Source organism: Octodon degus, unplaced genomic scaffold, assembly GCF_000260255.1.
Source record: "Octodon degus isolate 3935 unplaced genomic scaffold, OctDeg1.0 scaffold00061, whole genome shotgun sequence".
NCBI lineage: Eukaryota > Metazoa > Chordata > Mammalia > Rodentia > Octodontidae > Octodon > Octodon degus.
This window is the reverse complement of record NW_004524637.1, coordinates 8405657-8430131: the sequence shown is the minus strand read 5'-3', so window position 1 is coordinate 8430131 and position 24475 is coordinate 8405657. Positions and strand designations below refer to the sequence as shown.

Sequence of the window (24475 nt, the reverse complement as noted above, 5' to 3'; positions counted from 1 at the left end):
TCTAGATTAAAAAAGTGTAAAGGTGCACTGTGGCATCCACTGCTGTTAATGTCCCTCCGCGGCACACAGCAGCCCAACCCTATCCAGCACCAGAGAACTGAAAGTTGGAACAAATATAATGTGCCAGTAGCTGCCACAGCAAATCGATAACCTGTTTAACCGCACAAAATTGTGTTAGTGAACATTGATTGCATCTCATCCCGTGAATCACTCATCATACTTGTTCTGTGTTGAGGCTGTTCCACCTTGCGTGGGTGGTGTCTCTTCAGAATGGATGTAAGCACAATGAAAAGCAATGTCACATTAAGTGTCATCCATCCCGTACATGTCCAGTGCTACCAACTGCTATGAGACTGCATGAGTTTATAGATATCCTAATCTTGCCTGGAATATGAAATGCATGCAGAATGGATGTGTATGTGTAACTACCATCCCTGTTTTCATGTAGAACTATTTAGAAATTACAAAGAGATACGCTCCCAAGCACAACAATAACTTTTTTTTAAGTCTTAAAAGTTGAGGCTAACACTAAAATTACCCGACACTTTGTAAAGTGAATTAAAGGAACTAGTCTATCTCCAGTGTCATTGTGTTCAGACTGCTATACCTGGTCTCAGTCCTTTCTGTAAGGAATCCAAGAAGGGTGTGTACACCTGCATTAGATGGGTCCCAAATGAGTGCAGGCAGAATGATTAAAAAGAAACTCAACTTTTCAGTAAGGGAAAAATACATTTCCAGGCTCCTGCTTGTTGAAAACATTTCATCTATTGAAATACATACTCTGTGACCATATACGGTTCCATCAAATCATGTACTCGAGTGAATTGGGAGAAATTGCTTGAAATGCAATAATCATGCCTCTGTTCCCACAGTCAGAAGCTAAGTTTTAAGGAGCGAGTGCGCATGGCTAGCCCGAGGGGCCAGAGTATTAAGAGCAGACAAGCCTCAGTAGGTGACAGGCGGTCCCCGAGCACTGACATCACGGCCGAAGGCAGCCCCACCAAAGTGCAGAAGAGCTGGAGCTTCAACGACCGCACCCGCTTCCGGCCCTCACTGCGCCTGAAAAGCTCCCAGCCTAAGCCAGTGATAGACGGTAAGCCGCGTTTTCCATAACCGTTTGTAATCTGATGGGCTCTAGGGAGTTAAATTACAAAGGAACTAACTCTCCATGGTCCCCCTTGGAGAGAGAAGAGAACAGTCCAGGAGAAGAAATTGGGTTTTATTGGAAGTTTATTCATTGCCTTAAGCACATGTACAAAACATGGTAACTTTTGCAACTAACTCTGGCTACTAAGCCAGCATTGCAAAGAAGCCAAGGGGCTAGGGGTGTGTCACAGCAGCAGTATTAAATGGCACAGCTTGGCACAAGGGAGCCCCACCTCCCACACCACATGCACATGACTGTGCATGCAACGGAGTCCTCCAGAATATGTACGTGCTTCAGGAAAAGAAAAACTCACGTAAATATTTCAGTGCTAAATTTATTAAGACGTCATGAGATGAATACACATTACCTTCGGCCTCTACCTTGCTAGAAGCGGTGGCCAGGAGCCTCCGGGCAGTAATTAGTACAGCAGACTGCTGCTTAGGCAGCCTGGGTCACAGAAAATGCTGTGCACGCGTTTTCAATTTCTCCTCTAAGGGCCACAGTGCACTGGGTTTTCTGTGCCGTGCGATGTCCTCTGGGGCCCCACATATGAGGTAACACCATCTGTTGGAAAAACATCATACTAGTTTTCTTTTGCTGAACTGTACATTTTTGGAGATATAAAAGGTTGTGAAATCTTCACCTGTGACTACAATGTGTTTATTTGAGAAGCAGTGTGATAATTTTTCTGACTCGGATGTTGTATCTGACTAGCACATGTCCAAAGACGAGGCCAGGCAGAGGGCAACCTCCTTCCTGTCCACAGGAAGTTGCTCTTCCTTTTGCACAAGCTCCATCTGACCCCGAATCAGACGCTGCAGATTATCTTCCTTAGGCAGACCCTCTGAGAAGTTCTTGCAGGCGTGGAGGCCCCTATCTGTACTCCCAGCACTCAGGAGGCTGAGGCAGGAGGATCGCTCTGAGTCTAAGGTTGCTAAATAGTGAGTTCAAGCCCAGCCTGAACTACATAATTAACCTCTGTCTCAAAAAACAAAGAAAGAAAAAAAGAGAGAAAAAGAAATGAAACAAAAACTGGGGGGAGGTTCTACAGTCCTCCATTGAGTGAAAGACATTTCTTCTCCCAAGAGGAATTAATCTATTTTATTTATCACATTACATAGCAGAAGTTTACTTGCCAATGCACTTTAATGAATGCCACATGATTTTCATGTTTATAAAATAAAACATTTTCTTTTCCACTGAAAGATTAGCTTGGCTTTCTATTTAACCATGCCCCCAGAGATCTCTTTCTTCTACTGGGCAATGAACCAAAATCAAATAGCATCTTCCATTAACACAGAAAAACTGCAAAGGCTATCAGTCCTTCTTTTCTCGTTCCCTAGAATAACCTGTATTTTCCCAGGCCCCGAAAGCTTGCGGGATAAAATTAACAAGGAGTGGTCATCATTGCAGTGACCTCTGGCTCCCGGCCACAGGATCCCTTGGCGACAGCCCCAGGTCCAGCTGCTAGCTCAGAGCCCCTGGCAGCTCAGAGCCCTTCCCCTGGTGTGGCAGTGTGAGCCCTTCACACTTCTCCCCTCCGCCCACTGCTCCTGGCAGCTGACTCCGTGAGGTCTCCCCTGGAAGAGCTCACACCCCCGTCTGAGCCACAGACATGTTGGCTCTGCTACACCCCGCCCCACCTGTCACTCAGCCAAGGTGGGAAATGCTTCCCCTATCCATGCCATGCCCCCGATGAGCCCCAGCTCCCCAAATCACCGGTGGCACCAGCGTTCAGTGTCCTCTAATTTCCACACCATCCTGCCTAGGAATTTGGCTAGGAGACCCAGCTCAGTGTAGAGTTCCTGGTAATGAGGTTTTATGTACCACTTGAAATAGACTAGCTGGATATAAACAGGCACTGCCTTAAAAATAATACAGCAAAGCCGTTCCATCTTTCCATGTGCTGGAACGTCCATGTCCCAAATCCCAGCTCCCTTTCTAGAGTATCATCCAGCTCATAAAACAGTCAGGACACTGGAAATGAGACTATATGTGAGAAATTACTGGTGTTGACAGATGGCCACAAAAAATAAACCATTCCATTTTACTACTGTATTTATGTATGTGTGTATGTGTTATGTGTATAGATTTGCCTGTTTATGGGAAGAAGTTTAAAGAGATTTACACAGTACGTGCCTGGGTAGCCCTGAGTGATGAGACAAGCTATATTCTGTTCCTTCATCTTTTTCATCTTTGTGGTTGTTGCTTTTTGGGTTTTGCTTTGTTTTTGTCCTGTTTGCAGCACTGAGCTCGAACCCAGGGTTGTCACAGTGAACTGTGTCCCTAGTTCGCTATTGAGGTATTTTTATTTTGAAACAGGGTCTCACTGAGTGGCCTAGGTGAGACTCAAATGTGGGATCCTCTCGCTTCAGTCTCCCAGAGTGCTGGGATTGCATGCACAGGCCTGGTTAGTACTTCATAATATGTGTATAATGAATGCACCAGGCTTTTGCAATAATAAAGCAAAAGAAGATTTAAAAAGAAAGACACACCCTTCCTTTCACACACTGCCTACTTCCTCCCCCTGCTCTAGGAGTCCTTGAAGGAGCTGATGGTCAGGCGCCAAACTTCTGTCCTTAGGCTAATGGTGGGGGCGGGCAGGAGCTTCTTCTACAAACACAGCTCGCTGAGTTTGCTTGCGGTATCCCAGGAGGTTTAAGGGGTGGACTGTGCTGTTCTCACAGTCGGGAGCCTAGAGGTCCAAGGTCAGCCTGCTGCGAGGTGGGATCCTGTGTCTTTCTCACTTGCGGGCAGCCACGCCGGCCCTCTGTCTTTTCTTCTCCACCTATCTGTGTCCAGATCTCCATGTCATAACAAGGACACTAATTATGCCAGATTGGGGTCCACCCTTGTTTTAACCTCACTGCCCTTTTTAATACCTGTCTCCAAATTCAGTCAATTTAGATCAGAGTTCAAACCCATGAGTTGAGAAAGAGCATACAATTCAGCTCACAAATGGGCTTCTGCTCGCCCCATCGCCCCCATCCTGGTTAGCTCAGGGAGCCCCTGGCTTCACCCCGCCCTGGGCTCAGTGTTCCCAGAAACACAGTCGTTACCTGGGACAGTGTGTCCATATTCCTCTAATGCGCCCCTCAAAAAGCCCTGAACTCCGCGCCGTGAGGCCCTTACAGATGACTAAGCACATTTAAGCATAAAATTCTTAGAATCTGCATCTCAGGCATAAAGATGACTTCAAGCCAGTTGTACTGCTTGACAAGAAAGAAGGCGAATTTCAGAGATGTACTAGAATTGACACTATTTGTCACAGCTTGTTCAGTATCTGCCTGGCGGTCTTAGAAGTCAGACATAAAAAATGACTGTCCTGTCCTGCACCAAATTGGAGAAGTCTCCTGTCACTTTCTAGATCATTCTGTTTGGTTAGAAAGCAATTGCTTTTCCCTGGCTCAGCCCATTTGCATTGAGTCTGAGCTCGGGGGTAATGACAGGGCTAGGAGCTGTTCTGTGAAAGTGGTCTTGCTGCTGCCGGCTGGGGGGAGACAGTGGCCCCTAACTCCTGCTTTAATCCAGTAGTCCAGAGTCTTTACCTCTGATTTAACTTGATATTGGGTCTTGGAAAAATGGAATTTTTTTTTTGTGCAGTGGGAGAAACTGAAGTAACTATCAATAAACACAGACTGCAATTATCCAGGTTTTAAGTATTTCTAAAATCTATTTACTTCTCTAGAAAATGACAAGTTATACTACAGTTAGCTCCCAATTTTCCCAGGCTCATTTCTTCATTTTCTTCTGCAGGGCTTTTCTTCTACTTTCTCTTTCTTCTACATACATTAAGCACATTGGTGCCTGCTAACATACTCAGGGAGGGTGGATGAATAAAAGAATAACTGAAGTAACATAGCCACCAGCCAGAGAGTTAATAAATAAAGGTTGCATTTGAAGCAATGGGTCTATACATGAAAGATGCTAGAAAGGAAAAACTAATTAAATTTAGGGGCAATCTAGAAACTTCCAATAATTCATGCTAACTCCGGCAGCCTTTCCTGTGGTTGGTAATGTTTTAATAACTTAATAGCTCTTACATATCCATATTGGTTTGTTCTAAATTTTCATTATAATTTTGGTTGTAACTTTTACACTTAAAGGGGCACAGTTGTCTGGTAATGTTGCCCACGTGGAGGTGTCAGAGAAGTGGAAAAGAAGAAGGCGTGCTGAAGCCAGAAATGCACAAATAGCCACGAATGTCAGCTCTAAGAGCTAACGTAGTAGCACCATACAATAGAAAGATTGACCTTGAACAATAGGGTATGAACAGCAGTTTTAGTTTATAAATCTGTAATAAGAGGGCTGGCAAAATAACCCAGCTGTCTAAAGTGCCTGCAGTGCTCAGGGACCATGGTTCAATCCCTGACACCACATGCCATACCAGTCCTGCCCCCAGGGTCAGCTGAGCTGGCCACAGGGAAAAAAAAATAATAATGAATAAATCTGTAATAACAGAAATACTCCACTAGACAGTCAGTAGTATTTAAGCCACTTCATATAATTTTAGAAATTGTCATAGAAATGATATTTTTATCATGAGCATACAAGAATAATATGAACGAGGGCCAGGGAGATAGCTTGGTAGAATAAGTGCCTGCCTGGCAAGTGCAAGGTCCTGAGTTCAATCCCTGGTACTAAAAAGAAATAAGAAGGAAGAGGAGGAGGAGGAGGAGGAGGAGGAGGAAGAAGAAGAGGAGGAGGAGGAGGAGGAGGAGCAGGAGGAGGAGGAGGAAGAAGAGGAGGAGGAAGAGGAAACTTTTCCTCACTCTGTCCTGTCTCCTTATGCTCCCAGCCAGAGCCACCATGCCTCCTAATGACATTATCTTCAAAAGCTACCAGAGCTGGGAGATTAGGCAAATTGGAGAAATGGCCTTGCACTGGCCCTGCACTGTTTTGATCAGCTATCTAGGAAGAGACTGAGGATAACAGACACGCTGGCCTGTCTCCATCCACTCAGATAAGGAGGAAGGATGGGGTCATGGAAGCTCTGTCTCAGGCTTCGAAAGATAGCACCAGGAGATAGACAGCTGCTATCAGCAGATAAGCAGGTGGAAGGTGGTGGAGTACAGCAAAAGATAGCGGGGGACAAAAGTCAAGAGAGTGGAACTGTGGTAGAAATGGGGAAAGTTTTCAGATCTCCAGATGACTGGCTTGCTCTCAAGGAAGGCTAAATTCCTGAGCCCCTGCTGCACTCGAAGAGTACAGTAACCTAGAAAGAGAAATGAGGAGGTGGCTTAATCATTTAACATTAACTATGCTCGTTAGTAATTAGAATCTAAGCACTGGCCCAATAGCTCAGTGGACTAAACCATCTGCTTAGACAGGCACAGGGACCCAGATTCAATCCCTGGGCTTGCCATTCCAGTCCCGCCCCTGGGATGCACTGAGACTGGGCGTGGTGGCATGCACCTATAATCCCAGTGCTTGGGTGGCTGAAAACAGGAGGACCACGATGAGTCCAATCTGTGTAGTGAGACCCTGTAGATCCTGTACTAAAGTACAAAAAAAAAGTAATTAGAATCTGTAAGTTGCAGTAAAGGTAATGGATTACAAAATATATCTCACAACCATCTGTGATGACACCTGTTTTGGCATGTTTAACATCAAAGGATATCACTTATTTTTGGTCTTGTTTGAATATTTTACTTAAGATCTTTATGAAGACCCAGAAGAAAATATAAAGTGCTTAGCTGTAACATTGAGGCTTGGAGAAGGAGGAAAGAGCCTAAGTTCACACCATTTGGACATTTCCCAGTTCCTTAGACATAGAAGAGAACATATCTGAAATTTTTTCCCAAAGGGTACAGCATTCTCCACCAGCCAGAGCTCGCAAGAGTGCCAGGAGCTAACCCAGGCAGGTCGCGCCAGAGTGAGCACAGAGGGAGGCGAACCAGCAGGGTGGAGAACGAGACCTCTCCAAAGGAGACAGGAGGAGCAGACCGGCGAAGCGGCAGGTGGAGCCCCCAGCACCCCATCGGGAGCTGAAGGGCTGTGTGCATCTCTGTTGTCTTTTCAGTAGCTGCCCGGCAAGGGCTTGCCCCACTTGCACTGTGATGGGGTTCTGTGAAGTACGGCTCGGGCCAGGGCTCTCTTCCCAGGCATGCAAGTTACCTGGACCTCGGGTAGAGGATCCAGGCCCTGGGAGTGAGCACTTGTCAAAGTCTCTGTAAAAGCAGGTGGCTTTGAACAGCTCCACGCACTTGCTGCTGGGCAGCGGATGAGGGCCCGGCCCAGGAGGGACATGGGGTGCCCTCCGTGAGATGGGGATGGGGCAGAGGCGCTGCCCAGAGAGGCCGCCAGCATTGCTGGCCACCAGGATGCCTTTCTCAAGCTAGCTGAGCAGGCGCTGCCTGGTATCCCCTGGGGGAGGCTTGGGAAACCTCACCTGCTTTATGCTGCTCTCGGCCTCTGAGGCCTCGGCCACGAGGCAGCCATCCAGGCTGTGCACCCAGTGCTCCTTCACCACACGCCCGCTGTAGATGACAGTGAGCAGCAGCGAGCAGTCTAGAGGGAGCGAATGTTCTATGAAGTCCTCATGAGCGGCCTCAGCGCTGTCTGTCCCTTCCTGTGGCTCAGGGCTGCTGCTCCTGCTGTCAGTGTGGCCTGCTCCCCCAGTGGCTCTCACTGCCTTATGACTGAAGGGGTCCTGGAGGCAGGAAGTCCTGAGAGTGCAGCTCTTCAAAGTCATCTCCTCCTCCTCCCTCTCAGGCAACACAGAGCTGTGATGTCGCTTTGGTGATTCCTGGGTCCCTGGCTGGACAGGCAGGGTTCCCAGAGGTAGCAGCCGATATACCTTGTAGGGCTCAGCAGTGTCAATACAACCTCTCTCAGGAACCTCTTCAAACTGTGTACTCTTACTGAGGGCTCAGTGTAGATGAGTCTTCCAGACAGCAGGGCCTCCTATGTCCCCTTCCTTGTACTTTCCCTTAAATATTGCCCAGGCCTTGAAGAAGAGGGCATTCTGGAGATTTTGCTTGCCTGTGTGCTTCCAGGAAATCCAGAACATGGGTTTAGCTGGCTAGCCATCCCAGCTCACCCCTGGGAACTGCCCACTCTCCACTTGCTCCCCCACCCAGCTTTGGAGTTTTTGGGTACTGCAAGTCTGGCCTGATGGCATCCTAAGCTGCAGTCTGGGCTGTTTGAAAGTATTATTTCTGCTAAGCAACTCTTAGGGGTAATTCTGGATGCTAGAGAAGGAACATCTTTAGCAGATGTTTGTGGGAAAGAGTGACACAGCCTGGGGACAAGAGGTGTGTGAGGCTCCTCTTGTTGGAGTCCAGGTGATCTCGAGGTGCTGAGCGCCTTCCAGGTATTGGGTCCTAGAGACAGGCCCCTTGTTCCCAGGACAGTTGAGACAGGATAGACAGATAGGTCCATAGCAGAGGTAGATGACAGACAGATAAAAAGATAGATAGATAGATAGATAGATAGATAGATAGATAGATAGATAGCAGGTAAAAGATGCAGGTAAAAGATAGATAGATAGATAGATAGATAGATAGATAGATAGATAGATATCAGGTAAAAGATAGATAATAGACAGACAGACAGATAGAATGCAGGTAAAAGATAGATAGATAGATAGATAGATAGATAGATAGATAGATAGATGATAGACAGACAGATAGATAGAATGCAGGTAAAAGATAGATAGATAGATAGATAGATAGATAGATAGATAGATAGATAGAGATACATAGATGCATAGATAGATACATAGATAGATACATAGACAGAGATAGATGATAGATGGATAGATGGATAGATAGATAGATAGATAGATAGTAAAAGATAGATAATAGACAGACAGATAGATAGATAGATAGATAGATAGATAGATAGATAGATAGATGGTAAAAGATAGATAGATAGATAGATAGATAGATAGATAGATGACAGACAGATAGATAGGTAGATAGATGATAGAATACAGGTAAAAGATAGATAGATAGATAGATAGATAGATAGATAGATAGATAGATAGATAGATAGATCCATAGACAGAGATAGATGATAGATGGATACATAGACAGACAGACAGACAGACAGACAGACAGACAGACAGATACATACATACATACATACATACATACATACATATATAGATGCATAGATAGATACATAGATAGATACATAGACAGAGATAGATGATAGATAGATAGATAGATAGATAGATAGATAGATAGATAGCAGGTAAAAGATAGATAATAGACAGACAGACAGACAGACAGATAGATAGTAGATAGCAGGTAAAAGATAGATAGACAGACAGACAGACAGACAGACAGATAGATGATAGAATACAGATAAAAGATAGATAGATAGATAGATAGATAGATAGATAGATAGATCCATAGACAGAGATAGATAATAGATGGATACATAGACAGACAGACAGATACATACATACATACATACATACATACATATAGAGATAGATACATAGAAATAGATGATAGATACATAGATACATATAGATGATAGATAGATACATAGAGATAGATAGATAGATAGATAGATAGATAGATAGATAGATAGATAGATAGATGGTAAAAGATAGATAATAGACAGACAGACAGACAGATAGATAGATGATAGATCCATAGAGAGAGATAGATGATAGATGGATACATAGACAAACAGACAGACAGACAGATACATACATACATACATACATGCATACATACATAGATACATAGATACATAGATAGATACATAGACAGAGATAGATGATAGATAGATAGATAGATAGATAGATAGATAGATAGATAGATAGCAGGTAAAAGATAATAGACAGACAGACAGATAGATAGATAGATAGTAGATAGCAGGTAAAAGATAGATAGATAGATAGATAGATAGATAGATAGATAGATAGATAGATAGATAGACAGACAGACAGATAGACAGACAGACAGACAGACAGACAGACAGACAGGTAGATAGATGATAGAATACAGGTAAAAGATAGATAGATAGATAGATAGATGATAGATAGATAGATAGATAGATAGATAGATAGATAGATAGATAGATAGATGATAGATCCATAGACAGAGATAGATGATAGATGGATACATAGACAGACAGACAGATAGATAGATACATACATACATACATACATAGAAATAGATGATAGATAGATACATAGATACATAGAGATAGATGATAGATACATAGATAGATAGATACATAGAGATAGATGATAGATACATAGATGATAGATAGATAGGTAGATAGATAGATAGATAGATAGATAGATAGATAGATAGATAGATAGATAGATAGATAGAATGGAGAGACAAATGATAGAGAGACAGTCTTCTTACTCCTTTCGCCACTCAGCCAGCACATCAGGTGGGGTCCATGTGGCTGCAGGGAGAAGCTGATTCCAGTACCGGGCACAGCAGTGCAGTTTGTAATGCCAGTCCTCAGACACTTAGAGACAAGATAGACCCAAGACAGCAGGATCACTTCCAGCTCTGTTTCCCTAAACTCGTGTGCCTCTTCCTCTGACGAGGCCCTCCTCAGTTCCAAGCCTGCTGTCTAAACACGGTGCCTTCAGAGGCAGCACGAGGCCACCTTGCATCTGGATCTCTTTTCACAATTGAGGAAAGCTTCCTATTTCCATCTTTGCACAAAATCACAAAATGATGGTTGTCTCACAAAACCACCATCGCTGGCTGTCACCAGTAAGGACCCCACTGCTGAATCTGGGCCCAGCCTCCCCAGAGCACGTGGCCACATCTGGGGGAGACACCTGGATAGATGTGAGAATTAAGGGCTAAGGGTCAGATGTTGGACAGACAGCTCTAACCTTACCTAAGACAGCCAGGAAAGCCTCCCTACTTCAACGTGAGAGTAAAGAGGAAACGTGCTCTTAGCCATATTTTCTCCCAGAAATTCTGTCTGTAGGTTGTATGTTCCTCTAAATATCTGTGCTTTCTAAACATAAAAGCCAGATGTCAGATTTTTTTTTTTAAACTAGCTTCTTTAATCATATTATTTCCTTGAGAAAATGAACAGGCTGGTCTAATTCCTTGAATTTCAAAAGGGCAAAATTGGTAAAGGAAAAATTAGACAGCAGTAAATAAATTAGCATTTCAATCACATCATCTCTCCTCACATACAGCCAGCCCATACATTTCCTAGTACAGGACCACAAAGGGACAGGGATTCAGTGTCCTGTGTCCTCCTCAGGGCAGCGGCATAATCCCTTACTTTGTCAAATACTTCCCTACTGTCTTTTGACAATAATGAGAACTAATCAGATCTCACCTAGACAATAGCCAAAGGTCTGGGACATAGCTCAGAGCTTAGAGCGCTGGCGTAGCACCCAGAAGGCTGTGTGTTCAGGACTTAGCCCCACAGAGGAAGAGGAGAGGAGGGGAGGGGAAGGGACGCAAGGGGAAGGGAGGGGAGGAGAGGGAACAAGGGCAAGAGGGCAAAAAAAGCAGAAATTCCAGGATGCTTGAGCCTTCCTGAAGATCATTTATTTCCTTCCTCTCTTCTTTAACCTCCTGGGATCACCAGTCCTCTGCAAACCTTGTCTAAGACGATAGTATTAGGTTGCTAAGAATATTGACAAGGAAGCATTTTAGGGCTGGCAAAATAGCTCAACAGATTAAAGCACCTGCTTAGGCAGACGCAGGGTCAGGGAGTTTGATCCCAGGGCCTGCCTTATGGTCCCACCTCCAGGACGCAGTGAGACAGAGATTGACACTGGGCATGGTGGCGCGCGCCTGTAATCCCAGGACTTGGGAGGCTGTAAACAGAAGAATCACTATGAGTCTGATCTACATAGTGAGACCCTGTAGACCCTGTAGACCATTACTAAATTTAAAAAAAAAAAAGGAAGCATTTTAATGCCATCATTTTCACCACTTCCATGTTCTAAACGAAATCTCTGATACCCACAGTAGATATTTTCTTCAAAGCCATATCAATTACAAAAATCAGTGTTTCATATCTGACTAATTCAAGCCTGGGGGCTCTGACTCCACGCTACTCCTTCACACTTGTTTTCCAATGGCATCTTCTCCCCTCCTGTTCTTCCCAGTCTCCCCAGATGACATTGTTGAGACGTCCCCAAAATGCCAAGCTCTGCACGCTGCATGCCATGTCCCCCTGACATTCCGCAGTGACGGCCTAACTTCAGCTGGACCTTGATTGTAGTTTTCTGCTATGGGTGATGGTGCCTGGCACCTTCTGGTGTGGGGCCTGCTGATAACTCTGCCTTGCGCTGATGGAAGTGATTCCTGTTAAGGCAGGATTTTATCAGCCTGTATGAACACGCTCATCAGCCTGTGTGTACACGATTCATCCACCTGTGTGTACACATTTTTGGTTAAAGAGTCTGACTGAAGAATGATACCCATGCCTGTGGGCAATATTTCTAACAGAATTTGAGGCTTTTGTGAATGGTAAGAAGGGAAGCATTTGCGGACAATTACAGGATCTAAACTCTGGAAATTCATAATAGACTTTTGGCTGGGTGTGGGGCTTTGGCAGAGTCTTGGTGATTTGGATCTTATGTCTGACTAGCAAAAGCCCAAACAGGCAGGTGCTCCAATACCCCACAGCACAGAGGGTGACATCCTTCCTGTCCACAGAAGGACACTCCATCTGCCCCAAATCAGAGGCTGTGACTTATCTTCCTAGACAGACCCTGTGGAAAGTTCTTGCAGGTGTGGTGGCCCAAGTATGTACTCTCAGCCCTTGAAAGGCAATGGCAGGAGGATCACCATGAGTTCAAGGCCAGCCAAGGCTATAAAGTGAGTTTAAGGCCAGCCTGAAGTGCAGAGTGAAATCCTGTCTCCAAAAAGACAAAATGAATAAATACACACATACATATACTTTCATACTCTTCATTATATTACTTATGAAACCATTTCCTGAATGAATTTGTGTCTGTTCTAGTCACAGCATGGATTTTTTTGGTTTTTGGTTTTTGTTTTTGCCTTGACAAGCTTTGCAAGCTCTGGGCTGTTCATTTGGTCAGCTAGCCATTTCTTTATTCAAAGATGTGTTCTAGTTCTCTTCAATGTGCCCAGCTCTGTTCTTTCCCCAGTAAGATCTGCTTCTATAATCTAAAATACTCATTCCTGTCGAGATGGGAGAGGGGACTCTCCTTCTCTGGTTAGACTCCATGGGATGAAAAAGGCTATGTCTCAGTCATTTTGGGCTTATAAACAGTGAGGATTTATTTCTCAACCCTCCAGAGGATGAAGTCCGAGGTCATGGTGCCAGCATTCTTGAGGTGCCAGGGATCAAACTCGGGTCCTCATGCTTGCCAGACAGGTGCTTATGCCGCTGAGCTATCTCCCTGGCCCTGGTGCTGGCATTCTTGTCTGGTAAGAGCCCATTTCTGTATGCTGGCAGAGGTCTCTTGGGCTCTTTCATAATGACACTAATCCCATTCCTGAGAGTTCTGCCTTGCAGCCTACCCACTTCACAAGGACCTTACCTTTTAATTCCATCATGTGGGAGTGAATTTAAACTTAAGAATTTTGGAGATGTGCCACCTTTCAGACCCTGTGACCTTGCTTCTTCCACTGCTTTTGGTAAAATGCCTTTTCCTAGTACTTAATCACAAGGGAAATGCTTTTCTAATTCGTTGTACTGACGATGCACCTAACTTCCATCTCTAACCCAAGAATTCTTTGTCTTCTTGAGCAGAATTTTTGTCAGAATTTTCTAGGTTCTGCCTCCATGTTTGTGGTCATCCTGCAGGAACAGGAGAAATTCTATTCGGTCCCTATTTTCAAAATAGGTCCCTACTTGAGGTGTGCATGGATACCACCTCCCCAATTCCAACAGAAACAAAACTGTTGAATGAGCTCTGAGAAGATGTTCCTTACTCTATACATGAACGTTTTCTTGAGAAACCTGGATTTGTAGGCTCCAGCCCTGCATTTTGCCACTTCAGCTTTATACCTAGTCCAGTCTTAGTTTTCTATCATTACCCAACAGATTCCCCTAAAATTAGTGGAAGTAGATACACATGCTCGTGATCTTGCTGTTGCTTTGGTCAGGAACCCAGGACCAGTTCAGCTGTGTAGCCCAGACGCTCTTATGAAGTGCGATCAAGTATTGGCTGTCGACGCAGCTATCTCGAGGCTGAACTCAGAAAACCTCATTTCCAACCTCGTTCAGGCACTTTCCAGAAGGCTTCATTTCTGTGGCACACTGGCCATTTCGCTGGTCACCTGAGTGACCACATCACATGCTGTTGGCACTCCCTAGAGAGAACAGAAAGTGCCCAAGACAAGTGGCACACCTATGCCCTAACCTCAGAAGCGATAGATCATCACAGTTTCTGTGTACTACTGCTTATACAGACCACATCCAGGACAAGGCAGGAGACTTTCCAAGGGTAGCGGTGTAACCTTCTCTTTTGGACTGACCCGGAGGTGGGAGTCACTGAGGCCATGTTAGAGGCTGGCTTCCATATCTGCTTTTAAATCCAATTCACCTTTTAGGTCACAGATTTCCACCAGCTCCTCTTGTCTTTCCAGAACCCCTAACTATGAGGTCCTTATCTCTTTCAAATGTTTTCAGGACCTGCCTGCCTTTAAAAGCACAGGGCCTTATGACCTCTGGTCTAACCACTTCCCATCCAGAATTCTTTCAGACAGAGAGATTGATGGATAGATAGATGATAGGTAGATATGATAGATATAGAGTTAGATAATAGATAGATATAGATGAACATATAGATATAAATGATAGATACACAGAGATAGATCAATGGATAGATAGATGATAGACATAGAGATGATACAGAGATAAATGGATAGATAGAAATACATGGATAGATTGATATAGAGATTACTAGATGGATGGATGGATGGATAGATACATAGATATAGAGATAGATGATAGAGATAGATTGATAGATTATAGATACACAGCTATAGATCAATGGATAGATAATAAATAGATATAGAGATGATATAGAGATAAATAGATGGATAGATGATAGAGATACATGGATAAATATAGAGATGATTAGATAGATTGATATATAGATACTTATGATAGATATACAGATAGAGATAGATCAATGGATAGATGATAGATATAGAGATAAACAGATGGACAGATGGATGATAGAAATACATGGATAGATATAGAGATGATTAGATAGATAGATAGATAGATAGATAGATAGATAGATAGATAGATAGATATTTAGATTATATGCATATATATCATAATTTAGCCTTCAACCTTGATCATACTGTACCTATGTGATTATATTCTATTCCTAGTACACCTTTTCAAACATAATATTAACAAAATGTTGAGCATAGGCTTGGTGTAACAAGTAGCTAAGGAGTGAGAATCCAGCTGCTCAGTCTCAGAATGAAGGCCCTAACTTCTAGCTCAGCACTCCCTCTTGAGCAGTGCCTGCCCCCTGTCAACTGCAAAGAAGTTGAAAAAACATTCTTGCTCGCTTCAAAAGGCAGAACTGGAACCAAGAGGTAGGCGTGTGATGGCAAGTAGGAGTCAGTTCACTGTGACGACAGCCAAACAGTTGCAGGCCCTGCACCAAGAGAATGCCTTCCATGGTTGGAAGCCTTGACCCAAACCTAGGTGACCAACCATCAGACATCTCTGAACATGTAAGAGTAAACCAGACAACTGCTAATAGATCTTCCCTCAAGTTTGACTTTCTGTAACCTTCTCTTTTGGACTGAAAACAGTTGACCTTCACCGCTTATTTACATGGACAATTCCAAACTGAGAAGTAGAGGAGGGAAAGAAGATTGGGCAAGAGAAGCAGGGTAGCCAGGGAGATAGCTCAGTGGAGTAAGTGCTTGCCTGGCAAGCACAACATCCTGAGTTTGATCCCTGGTACCACAAAAACAACAACAACAAAGAGAGGCAAGGTAAAGTGAGAGCCCCACGATGGACCACTCCTAGAATTTGAGTAGCCCCTGAATGGGCAGACTTCAACCCAAATCAGCAAGCATATGAGGGCTGCCACTCAGAGTTACTGTTTTCCTACACATTTAGGAGGCGGTATATAGAAGGGACAACTGCCACCTCAAGGACCTTGCCATTTGTCCAGAAGTCTTGCTGTCCCAACCCACCTCTGTCGCAGTATTGATTTGCACAAAGGAGAACAAACTGTCTCTCCCCTGCTTTTCAGAGTCCCCACTTTTCAAAAATAGCCTGCGGCTGACCTCTGAAACTCACACAAAATAAGCACAAAGTTCACCATCACCCAAATCACAGAATGTAGCCCGTACTTAAGAGAAGCACTTTGTGACTGCATGGTGATTTTTTTATTTGTAAATCTCAAATTACTCCCTTCAAAGGCATACTTAGTTGTCTGCTTCACAAAAGGAAACCAATATGACACAATTTTAAAATTATATTTAATCGCATTCATGTTGTGCTCTAGCTAGTAAAGAAGAAAAAAAGGTTATGTAAAGGGCATGGTCCTTTTCTGCACTGGACACCTGACACAGGAGAAGGGTGTTACTCGGGCTTCGCTTCTCTGCTTTCTGCAGTACGAAACCTCAACACCTTGTCCCAAATGCCTTTGATTTTCAAAATTCATTTCCTCCATTTCTCGCCTTGTCATCCCATTTTTCCTCTGTGGCCATGTGCAGCATATAACCATTCCTGGACTCCAAAACTAAAGAAATCACAGGATACTGCCTGGGGAAAATTAATCTCTAGCCCTCCAATTGCAGAGGCTCATGTACACACGAAAACCTTGATGCCCACTGGCGAGAGATCTCCATCTTTTGTTAATCTGGAGCAGTAGCAACTGATGTGCATGTTATTCTAACATCAGGAGTGATGAATGATCATTTCCAAAAGTTGTTTCAAACCTGTGCTCCCCTTATTTTGTATTTTGCTCAAAAAGTTGTCCTGGCTCCATATCTCCTTACAGGTATAACCCATTGTCTGTGGCTGCATAATCCCTACCCCCAGATTGAGTTGCTTAAATCAGCCACCATTTATTAAACCCATGATTCATTAGGTTGTACTGATATTAGCTAGATTAACTCATAGGCAGTATAGTACCCATCAGCTACAATACTGGCGAGAGACTGATTAGCCTAAGGGGGCCTCAGTCAGAATCAGCATCTCTGACCCCAGTTCCACGAATTCTCTCAGCTGCCAGCAGGCTTGCTGGTCACGGGTCATGGTAGGTTCTGAGGCTCAGGCCCCAACACAGTGGCAGCGGACAGCCCAAGACACCTTACTAGTCAAAGCACATGGCAAGGGCAGCCTTAGTGCAAGGGCTGCAAAGATACTTCATGCCTTACCATGAGCAACTGTGAGTGTCATGACCAGGATTCAGGTCTAGCCGCCCTACTCCTTTGTGGCTCATCCACTATAGTATTTTCCAGTCCTGTTGGCTCAGTGAAGACAGTGTTAGCATCTGATATATTGTTTCCTTCCACCATAAAGTTTCCTTCTCTTTCAGAGCCTGAGAAGAAAAATAGCATTGTCAGCACCTCAAACATTGAGTAGACCTTTCCTGCACATTAGCTTGTTTAATACCCACCTAGCCACTTTGCAAAGAGGGAAATTAAGACTCAAGAAGGGCAGATAAATAAGTTGCCCATGAAGCATCTTTCTAAATGCTGAAATTGAGTGTTGAAATTCTACTCAGGTCTAATTTCAAAATCTATTATGCTGCTTTGAGTGTTTTCTAAATCCCATTAAAGAATGAATGAAAACTGGTGTAAACCAGTATATGTTTGGTGTTAGGTAAATAATTTGTTTTCTATTTCTGTAAGTATGAAAAAATCTGCTTAACCTATGCTCCTTTATCATTGTTTATACTATGAACTCTCAATGTAGCCTTTCATGTATTAATTAAGATAAAGACCAGTAATTCACATTTTTTTAAAGCAACACACTTTAGCTGCAGTTCTGGTCAAACTCATCCAAGTAGTACCAAGACTGACACATTAACATTTCCTGACATAGCGTGGGAGTCAAATAAGAGTTGAAAGTTGAGAAAAATTACCAGATCTCTTTAGAATTCCCCTACCTGATCTGATGAAAGAATAACTACCTTTTTAGTGATTCTGCAGTGGTTGGCCATTATAAAGCATGACTTCATTAAGATTGGGTGTCTCTGAATACGGTTCAAAGGAAACAGATCTTGCCTTGCAGAGACAGGATTAAGTAAGGCTTTCTGAGGTACTTTACCTCTGACTCAGAATAGCTCTCTCCCCAAGGTGAGACATTCTTCTCCAGTGACTGAGTGTAGAATTGGAAGAGAAATTTGCCTGCCTCTTGTCATCTGACCTAGTCTGGTTATGTGGCCCTGTGAGGACATGTTTGGTGGAGCTGCACCTCCTTTGGTGGTATGAATGACATTGGCTGCTTGGTTTTGTCACTGGCTCACCTTTCATTCCAGGAAGAGTGGTCCTCCTAGACTATATATTTACCTTGCTTCTGCGAACCTTGCCCAGAACTATAAAGCTGGGTTTTGTGTGCAAAAGTCCTTTTTCCAAAGTTGTGAGTTTTATGCATTTTCAGTTAGGAAAAGTGAAAATGGTATTTTCTCAAGGGATTTTTATGAAATCCAATTAATCAAACATAATCACTAAGATCATGGTTTTGGAATAAAAATAGAAGTTGTTTCAAATCCTAGAACTCCATTAAGTTAAGTGAGGAGCAACAAATGACTTCCCGTGCAGTCGAGTGTTCTCTCTCTCTCTCTCTCTCTCTCTCTCTCTCTCTCTCTCTCCTCCTATTCGTCCTCCTCCTTCCCCCATCTGTCTCTGTCCCTCTCTCTCCTGTCCCTCCACCTTCTTTCCCTTCTCCTCTCTCTCTCTCTGCCTGTATCTCTCTCTCTGCCTGTATCTCTCTGTCTCTGTATCTCTCTCTGTCTGTCTCTGTATCTGTCTCTCTCTGTCTCTGTCTCTCTCTGTCTTTCTCTCTTTCTCTGTCTCTCTCTATCTCTCTCTGTCTTTTTCTCTGTCTCTATATCTCTGTCTCTCTCTGTCTCTCTGTCTCTGTCTCTCTCTCTCTTTGTCTCTGTCTCTCTCTATGTGTCTCTCTCTCCCTCCCTCCTTCTCTCTTTCACCCTGTCTCCTCTCTATTTTGTCTCTTTCCATCTCTTTCCAGGAATAAAACCTACCTAATAGGTTTTGGGAGCAATAATGAAATACATAAAGTATGTAGAATTCATGCAATACCCAGCACAGCATAGGTGCTTAATAACGCAATGTAGCTATTATTTATTAATTAACACTAATCTCTAATATTAATTGAATAGCTATATTTGATTAATTTCCATGTTTTCTTATTTCTGACAGTATTAGATGGCAGCTCCTATCTGTGGTAAATGGAAGGCTAAAATGTAAATGTTAATACAACCTTCCTTCTTCTGTTCCTTAGAGTGTGTTTGAAGAATTCTCACATTGAATAATTCATGTAACCGCAGAAAGAATAAAGTTATCTTTATTATATCCCATGCATTAGTACTCATCAGAAATCGTTGACTTTATTAAAGATAGCAGAAACACTCCAATGTGGGGGAGGCCTTGGCTTACGAGGCTCTAACACAACGCCAGCGCACAACAGTTGCTCACAAGATTTTAGGTAGAAAGAATGAATCATAAATAAGTTATAAACAGATGAGTGATTTAATATTTAGTTATTCCAAGAACCAATTGATTGAATATCTCATTGACAAAAATTGTCTGGGAAGACTGGGCGTGGTGGCACATGCCTGTAATGCTAGCGCTTGGGAGGCTGAAAACAGGAGGATCACTGAGTCCAGTCTGTGTAGTGAGACCCTGTAGACCCCGTACTAAATACCAAAAAAGAAAAAATTGTCTGGGGTTGGGCAAAATCATAAATGAGACGGATTGCTGAGCCATGCATGTCTTATTTAGGCTGTAGTTGCTGAATCACTGAAGGTTGAAGGGGTCAACAAGTGGGTATTGAGATGATTTTAAGGTAAGAAAACTCTTGTATTGCTTTAAAGTGCAATAATTTTTAAGAACGCGTTAAAAACATGCCCTAGTGTTCCTCTTTTGGGTAAAGATAATAAATATAATAACATGCAACTGAAAAGAAAACAATGTTGCATTCTCCCTTACACCGACTGGCGCGTACTTAGCCCTTGTCATGATGTGATCAGCACGATTAGCAGGAGAGACCCTATTAATTGTTTCCAAAAACCCTCTGGTGCTTCATGCCATCACTGAAATCAGAACAACTGCTTTTAATTAAGTGTCAAGAACCATTCCATGAAATTCTGCCAGGTTTTCTACTAGGCAGTAAGGTTAATTGACAGTCTTTGGTAGAGAATCTTAGAGGAAATTCACATCATAATTAACATAATTGAAGATACTGAGGAGGCATGAATTGCCCATAACTGGCATCTTTGCTCTTTAAGAGCAAATGCTCAAGAGCAGCAGCATCTTACCTAGTAGATTCCCTCATTAGGGTGAATTAGTATTTCTGAATGGTGCTAATTAGCAAGCTGAGAATAAGCACAACACAAATCAATATCACTAATCAAGCGATTCAAGTCAAACCCCAGTGAAATATCACCTCTCCCCAGTCAGAAGGCTAGTAGCAAAAAGATAAATATAACAAGTGTTGGGGAGCACGTGTAGAAAGGGGAACTCACACAGCATTGGTAGGAAGGTGCCTTAACATGGCCACTTTGGGGAACAGTGGAAACGGTCCTCAAAAGTTTACCAACAAAACTGTCTTGTGGCACACAAGCCCACTACAATCAATAATTAGGAAGCTATCTGCACTCCCGAGTTCATTAAAGAACCATTTGCAGTCGCCAAGATAAGAAACTGGCCTAAGTGCCCACCTGTGGCTGAGTGGCTAAAACTGTGGCCTCCTCACACCATAGAATACACTTCAGCCACGTACAACATCGGTGCATCCAAGGACATCGTGTTCAGGGAAGCGAACCAGACACAGAAAGATCTCAGTTGTGCATGCAGCAAAAAACACTGGACCAACAGAAAGAACAGAATAGTGGCAGAGACGGGGTGAGTGAGGGGAAAAGAGATTTGGGGAGAGATTCACCAAAGGATACGTGATACAGCTGACGGGGAGAACCAGTTCAACAGCTCTGTTTACAGCAAGGGTACTGTGGCTAATGGCTGTACAGTATGCTCTTGAGAAGTGCAAAGAGGTTGGATAGTAAGAGTTCTCACTACAAAGGGATAATATAGTTATTATTATGGTTAAGCCTAAACTTAACCATTCCTTGGTATATTTTAGGAGTACTGTTATACCCCTAAACCAGTGGTGGCAGACCTGTTGCCCCTGTTATGTGTCTTTCTGATAAGATGAAAAATGTTAATGTACGAGTTGCTTTTGCTACATTGAAATCTCAGTGCTCAAGTTTCGTCACATTGTTGGCATTCTGCCATGAGTAAGTGGGCTTGGAGGTGCAAGCCACATCTTCCATCACAGTGAAGTGTTCCTCGGGGCCAGCGGCACTGGGGACCTGACGAACCCCGTTGGGACTTTCTTGGAGAATCCATGCCGAAAATAATCATTTTCCTTGTAGCCAAACTGTCTACATTCTAAGCCTGCTGTACGGCCATTTTCTCTCTGAATTCCCTCTTGCTCTCCGAGGGCCTCATAGTTTTGTCTTTCTAACGTTCTCCATTATTTCAGAGCAAAAAGTCCAATTTTCTTCAGGGAAAATGATGGCAGGCATGTGACACTGACCGCTGTCAGCATGACGCACCCTGGTTCGCATCCGCCCCCGTCAGCTGACCCCCACTGCCCCCACACCGCGGCCCTGTGACCCCACACCATCATCCCTCATCCTTCCGACCACTGCATCTTCCTCTCGGTTTATGTCCCCAATTTAAGGAAACACATCTTCCAGTGCATTCCTAAGAGAGAATGCATGGAAAGCCATTTTTGGAAACTTTAAGAGTGTAGAAATGGCTTGTTTCCATTCTGGAATATTTTCATTGATTTTAGGGGTAACTTCTTCCCTTTGTTTCTTCTGTTCTGTCTTTATGGGAACCCATTCCTTAAGGGTTGAATTATGGACCGGCCCTGATTTTCTTGTCTTTTCTCTCAGTTTCCACCTGTCTTTGCTGTACTTTTGAGGCATTTTGGCCCATTTTGCTGTCCAAACCTCTTACTGAGATTTTCATTTCCGTTATCATGCCCAGGCCTTGGTGCTGTTGTTTTCCTAGCATTCCTGTAGTTCAGCATCATGCCAATGGGAATGCATTGAGATTTTCCTTTCTTTGGTTTCTGTTTTATTCTACTTGCTTTTTTATTAATTTTAATAAGAAATAAATAGCAATGAAACAGTTTCAAAGCAGCTTAGTAGGACAGTTACACTTGCTTGTGATCTCTACTTCATACTGGAAGATCTCTTTCAATACTTAGTGACCCTTGGGAGTGAAAAGGCATTCGGTGAACCTTGGTGTTTCTTCATAAGGAAGTGTGGAAGGCCGCAGGGATGGCTGGGATTCCTGATCACCCTGAGTGGATCAACTTTGATCTTCTGTGTGGGTTGATCAGCCAATTATTCCTTAGAAAATACTGGTTTGGGCATCTTTAGCTCCTTTTTTCTGGGCTTTTTCAGAGTCCCCAAAAAGCATCTTGTCAAAACTTCTACCTGGAGTGTAAAAGCCTGGCTGCTCCTGCTCCAGCAGTGAATAGGGGGTACTGAGTCCTAGGGGCTTAGTCTAGGTAGAGTCATTTATTCCCAATTTTCGCTTTAGTGCTGTCCTCTCTCTGTGCCTGACGACTCATCACCCAGATTTCCAGCTTCTTCTGACAAGGTGAGGACTGCGCGGCCGAGCGTCTGGAGCGGAGGACACACAGTCCTCCTAGCCTCACGTCTTACCCCTTCCCCTATGGACTTGCTGATGCCTAATGCTGCCTCTGCCTGAACTTTGAGGTCTCTAAAATGTAAATGTCTATTTCTTAGCTTTCCCCATGGTTGGCGCAGCATTTTTCTCTCTGCTCCCCACTAATCAGCTGCCTGGCAGGACCATCTGCACCCCATTTCCCAATTTATGCTGTTGGTGCCTCATCCTCTGCTCTGTCCTTGTAGGAGTTAATGTCTTTTTCTTTTTCTTTTTTTTTTTTAAATATTTTTTATTCAGAAACAAATAGCAGTCAGACAGTTTCAAAACCGATTTCTAGCACATTTTCAATATTTAATGCATTGCATATCGTTGTTTTAGTGGTTATTCATTGTACAAGATGCAGACCTGATAACCTGTCTGGGATATAATTCAGTGGCATATGCACCTGCCTGGAGAGTGCAAAGTCCTGAGTTCGATTCCTGATACCACAAAAAAAAAAAAAAAAAAGCAGGTTAATATCTTTTTTGAAAGAAACTCGTTAGCACAATTTATTGGCTCTTTCCGAAGAAGCAAGATTAGGCAAGTATTCTTCCATCTAACGTCTTAGCCCGGAAGGGGGCTGTGGTCTTGGTGCGTGAGCATGCGCATCTTTGCGTGGGTGGGACCAGATCACAAAGTAAGAGGCATTTCTGACTCTCCGTGGAAGTCGAAAGAATTTGAAAAGGGCTGCTAAGCCAGGGCACCAAAAGTGATCAGGCTCACTCAAAGGTTAATTGTGTTTTCTCTTTAATATGAAAGCTTCCCTTAGGTCTGAGGGTTCTGAAGATATGCAGGACTGTTACTTCAGAAGGTGGCGTTCACAGGCGGTCTAGATCTAACTCTGTGGAAACCAGGGCATAGGTCAGTGCACTTCCTGTGCGGTGTATCTGAATGCGCCTCTGCTTTCCTGTCTTGGGTAGTAGGGCTGTCTGTTCAGAATCCCAGATTTTCTGTTCCTTGTCAAGAGTGTTATACATACACACGCACGCATGCGCACATGTGTGCACACACACGCACACACCCGCACACACGCACACGCACACACAGTAAGTCATACAACCTCTATCAGTTTGCACACTTCAATTATGCTAACAGCATTTTCTGCTTAAATTTATTTCATTTTAGTTTTGAAAAAAATCTACAGGAAATTGGAATCATCAATTAAAAATGTTAAAATTAGCTCTTACTTAGAATACTCCTTTAAAATCTCAGGTCACTTTATTTTGAAACCAATATGTGCCACAGCTAGGAGTACTTGGAGTCTTTGAATAAAAACATTTCTCTCAGCTTTTGGAACATGGTTTAAATGTATTATCACTTTAATTCTGTATCTGAGGGGAACAGTTTAAGGAAAATATGTTTACAGATGCATCAAAATTTGAGTATAGGGGCCAGGGAGATAGCTCAGTAGAATAAAGCGCTTGCCTGGAAAGTGCAAGGTCCTGAGTTCAATCCCTGGTACCGCCAAAAAAAAAAAAAA

General features: G+C 43.4%; 1 protein-coding gene and 1 pseudogene across 2 annotated transcripts in view; one reads left to right on the top strand and one right to left on the bottom strand.

The window, feature by feature from the left end:
• The window catches only part of Kcnq5 (potassium voltage-gated channel subfamily Q member 5), a 574968-nt gene that overhangs the window by 519150 nt on the left and 31343 nt on the right, over positions 1-24475 (top strand). For both annotated transcript variants that reach the window (XM_023718707.1, XM_023718706.1), the window contains one exon: positions 873-1093. In XM_023718707.1, the coding sequence (XP_023574475.1) occupies positions 873-1093 (221 nt within the window). The remainder of the gene's footprint in view (positions 1-872; positions 1094-24475) is intronic.
• Positions 6999-8270, bottom strand: LOC105742586 (annotated as a pseudogene).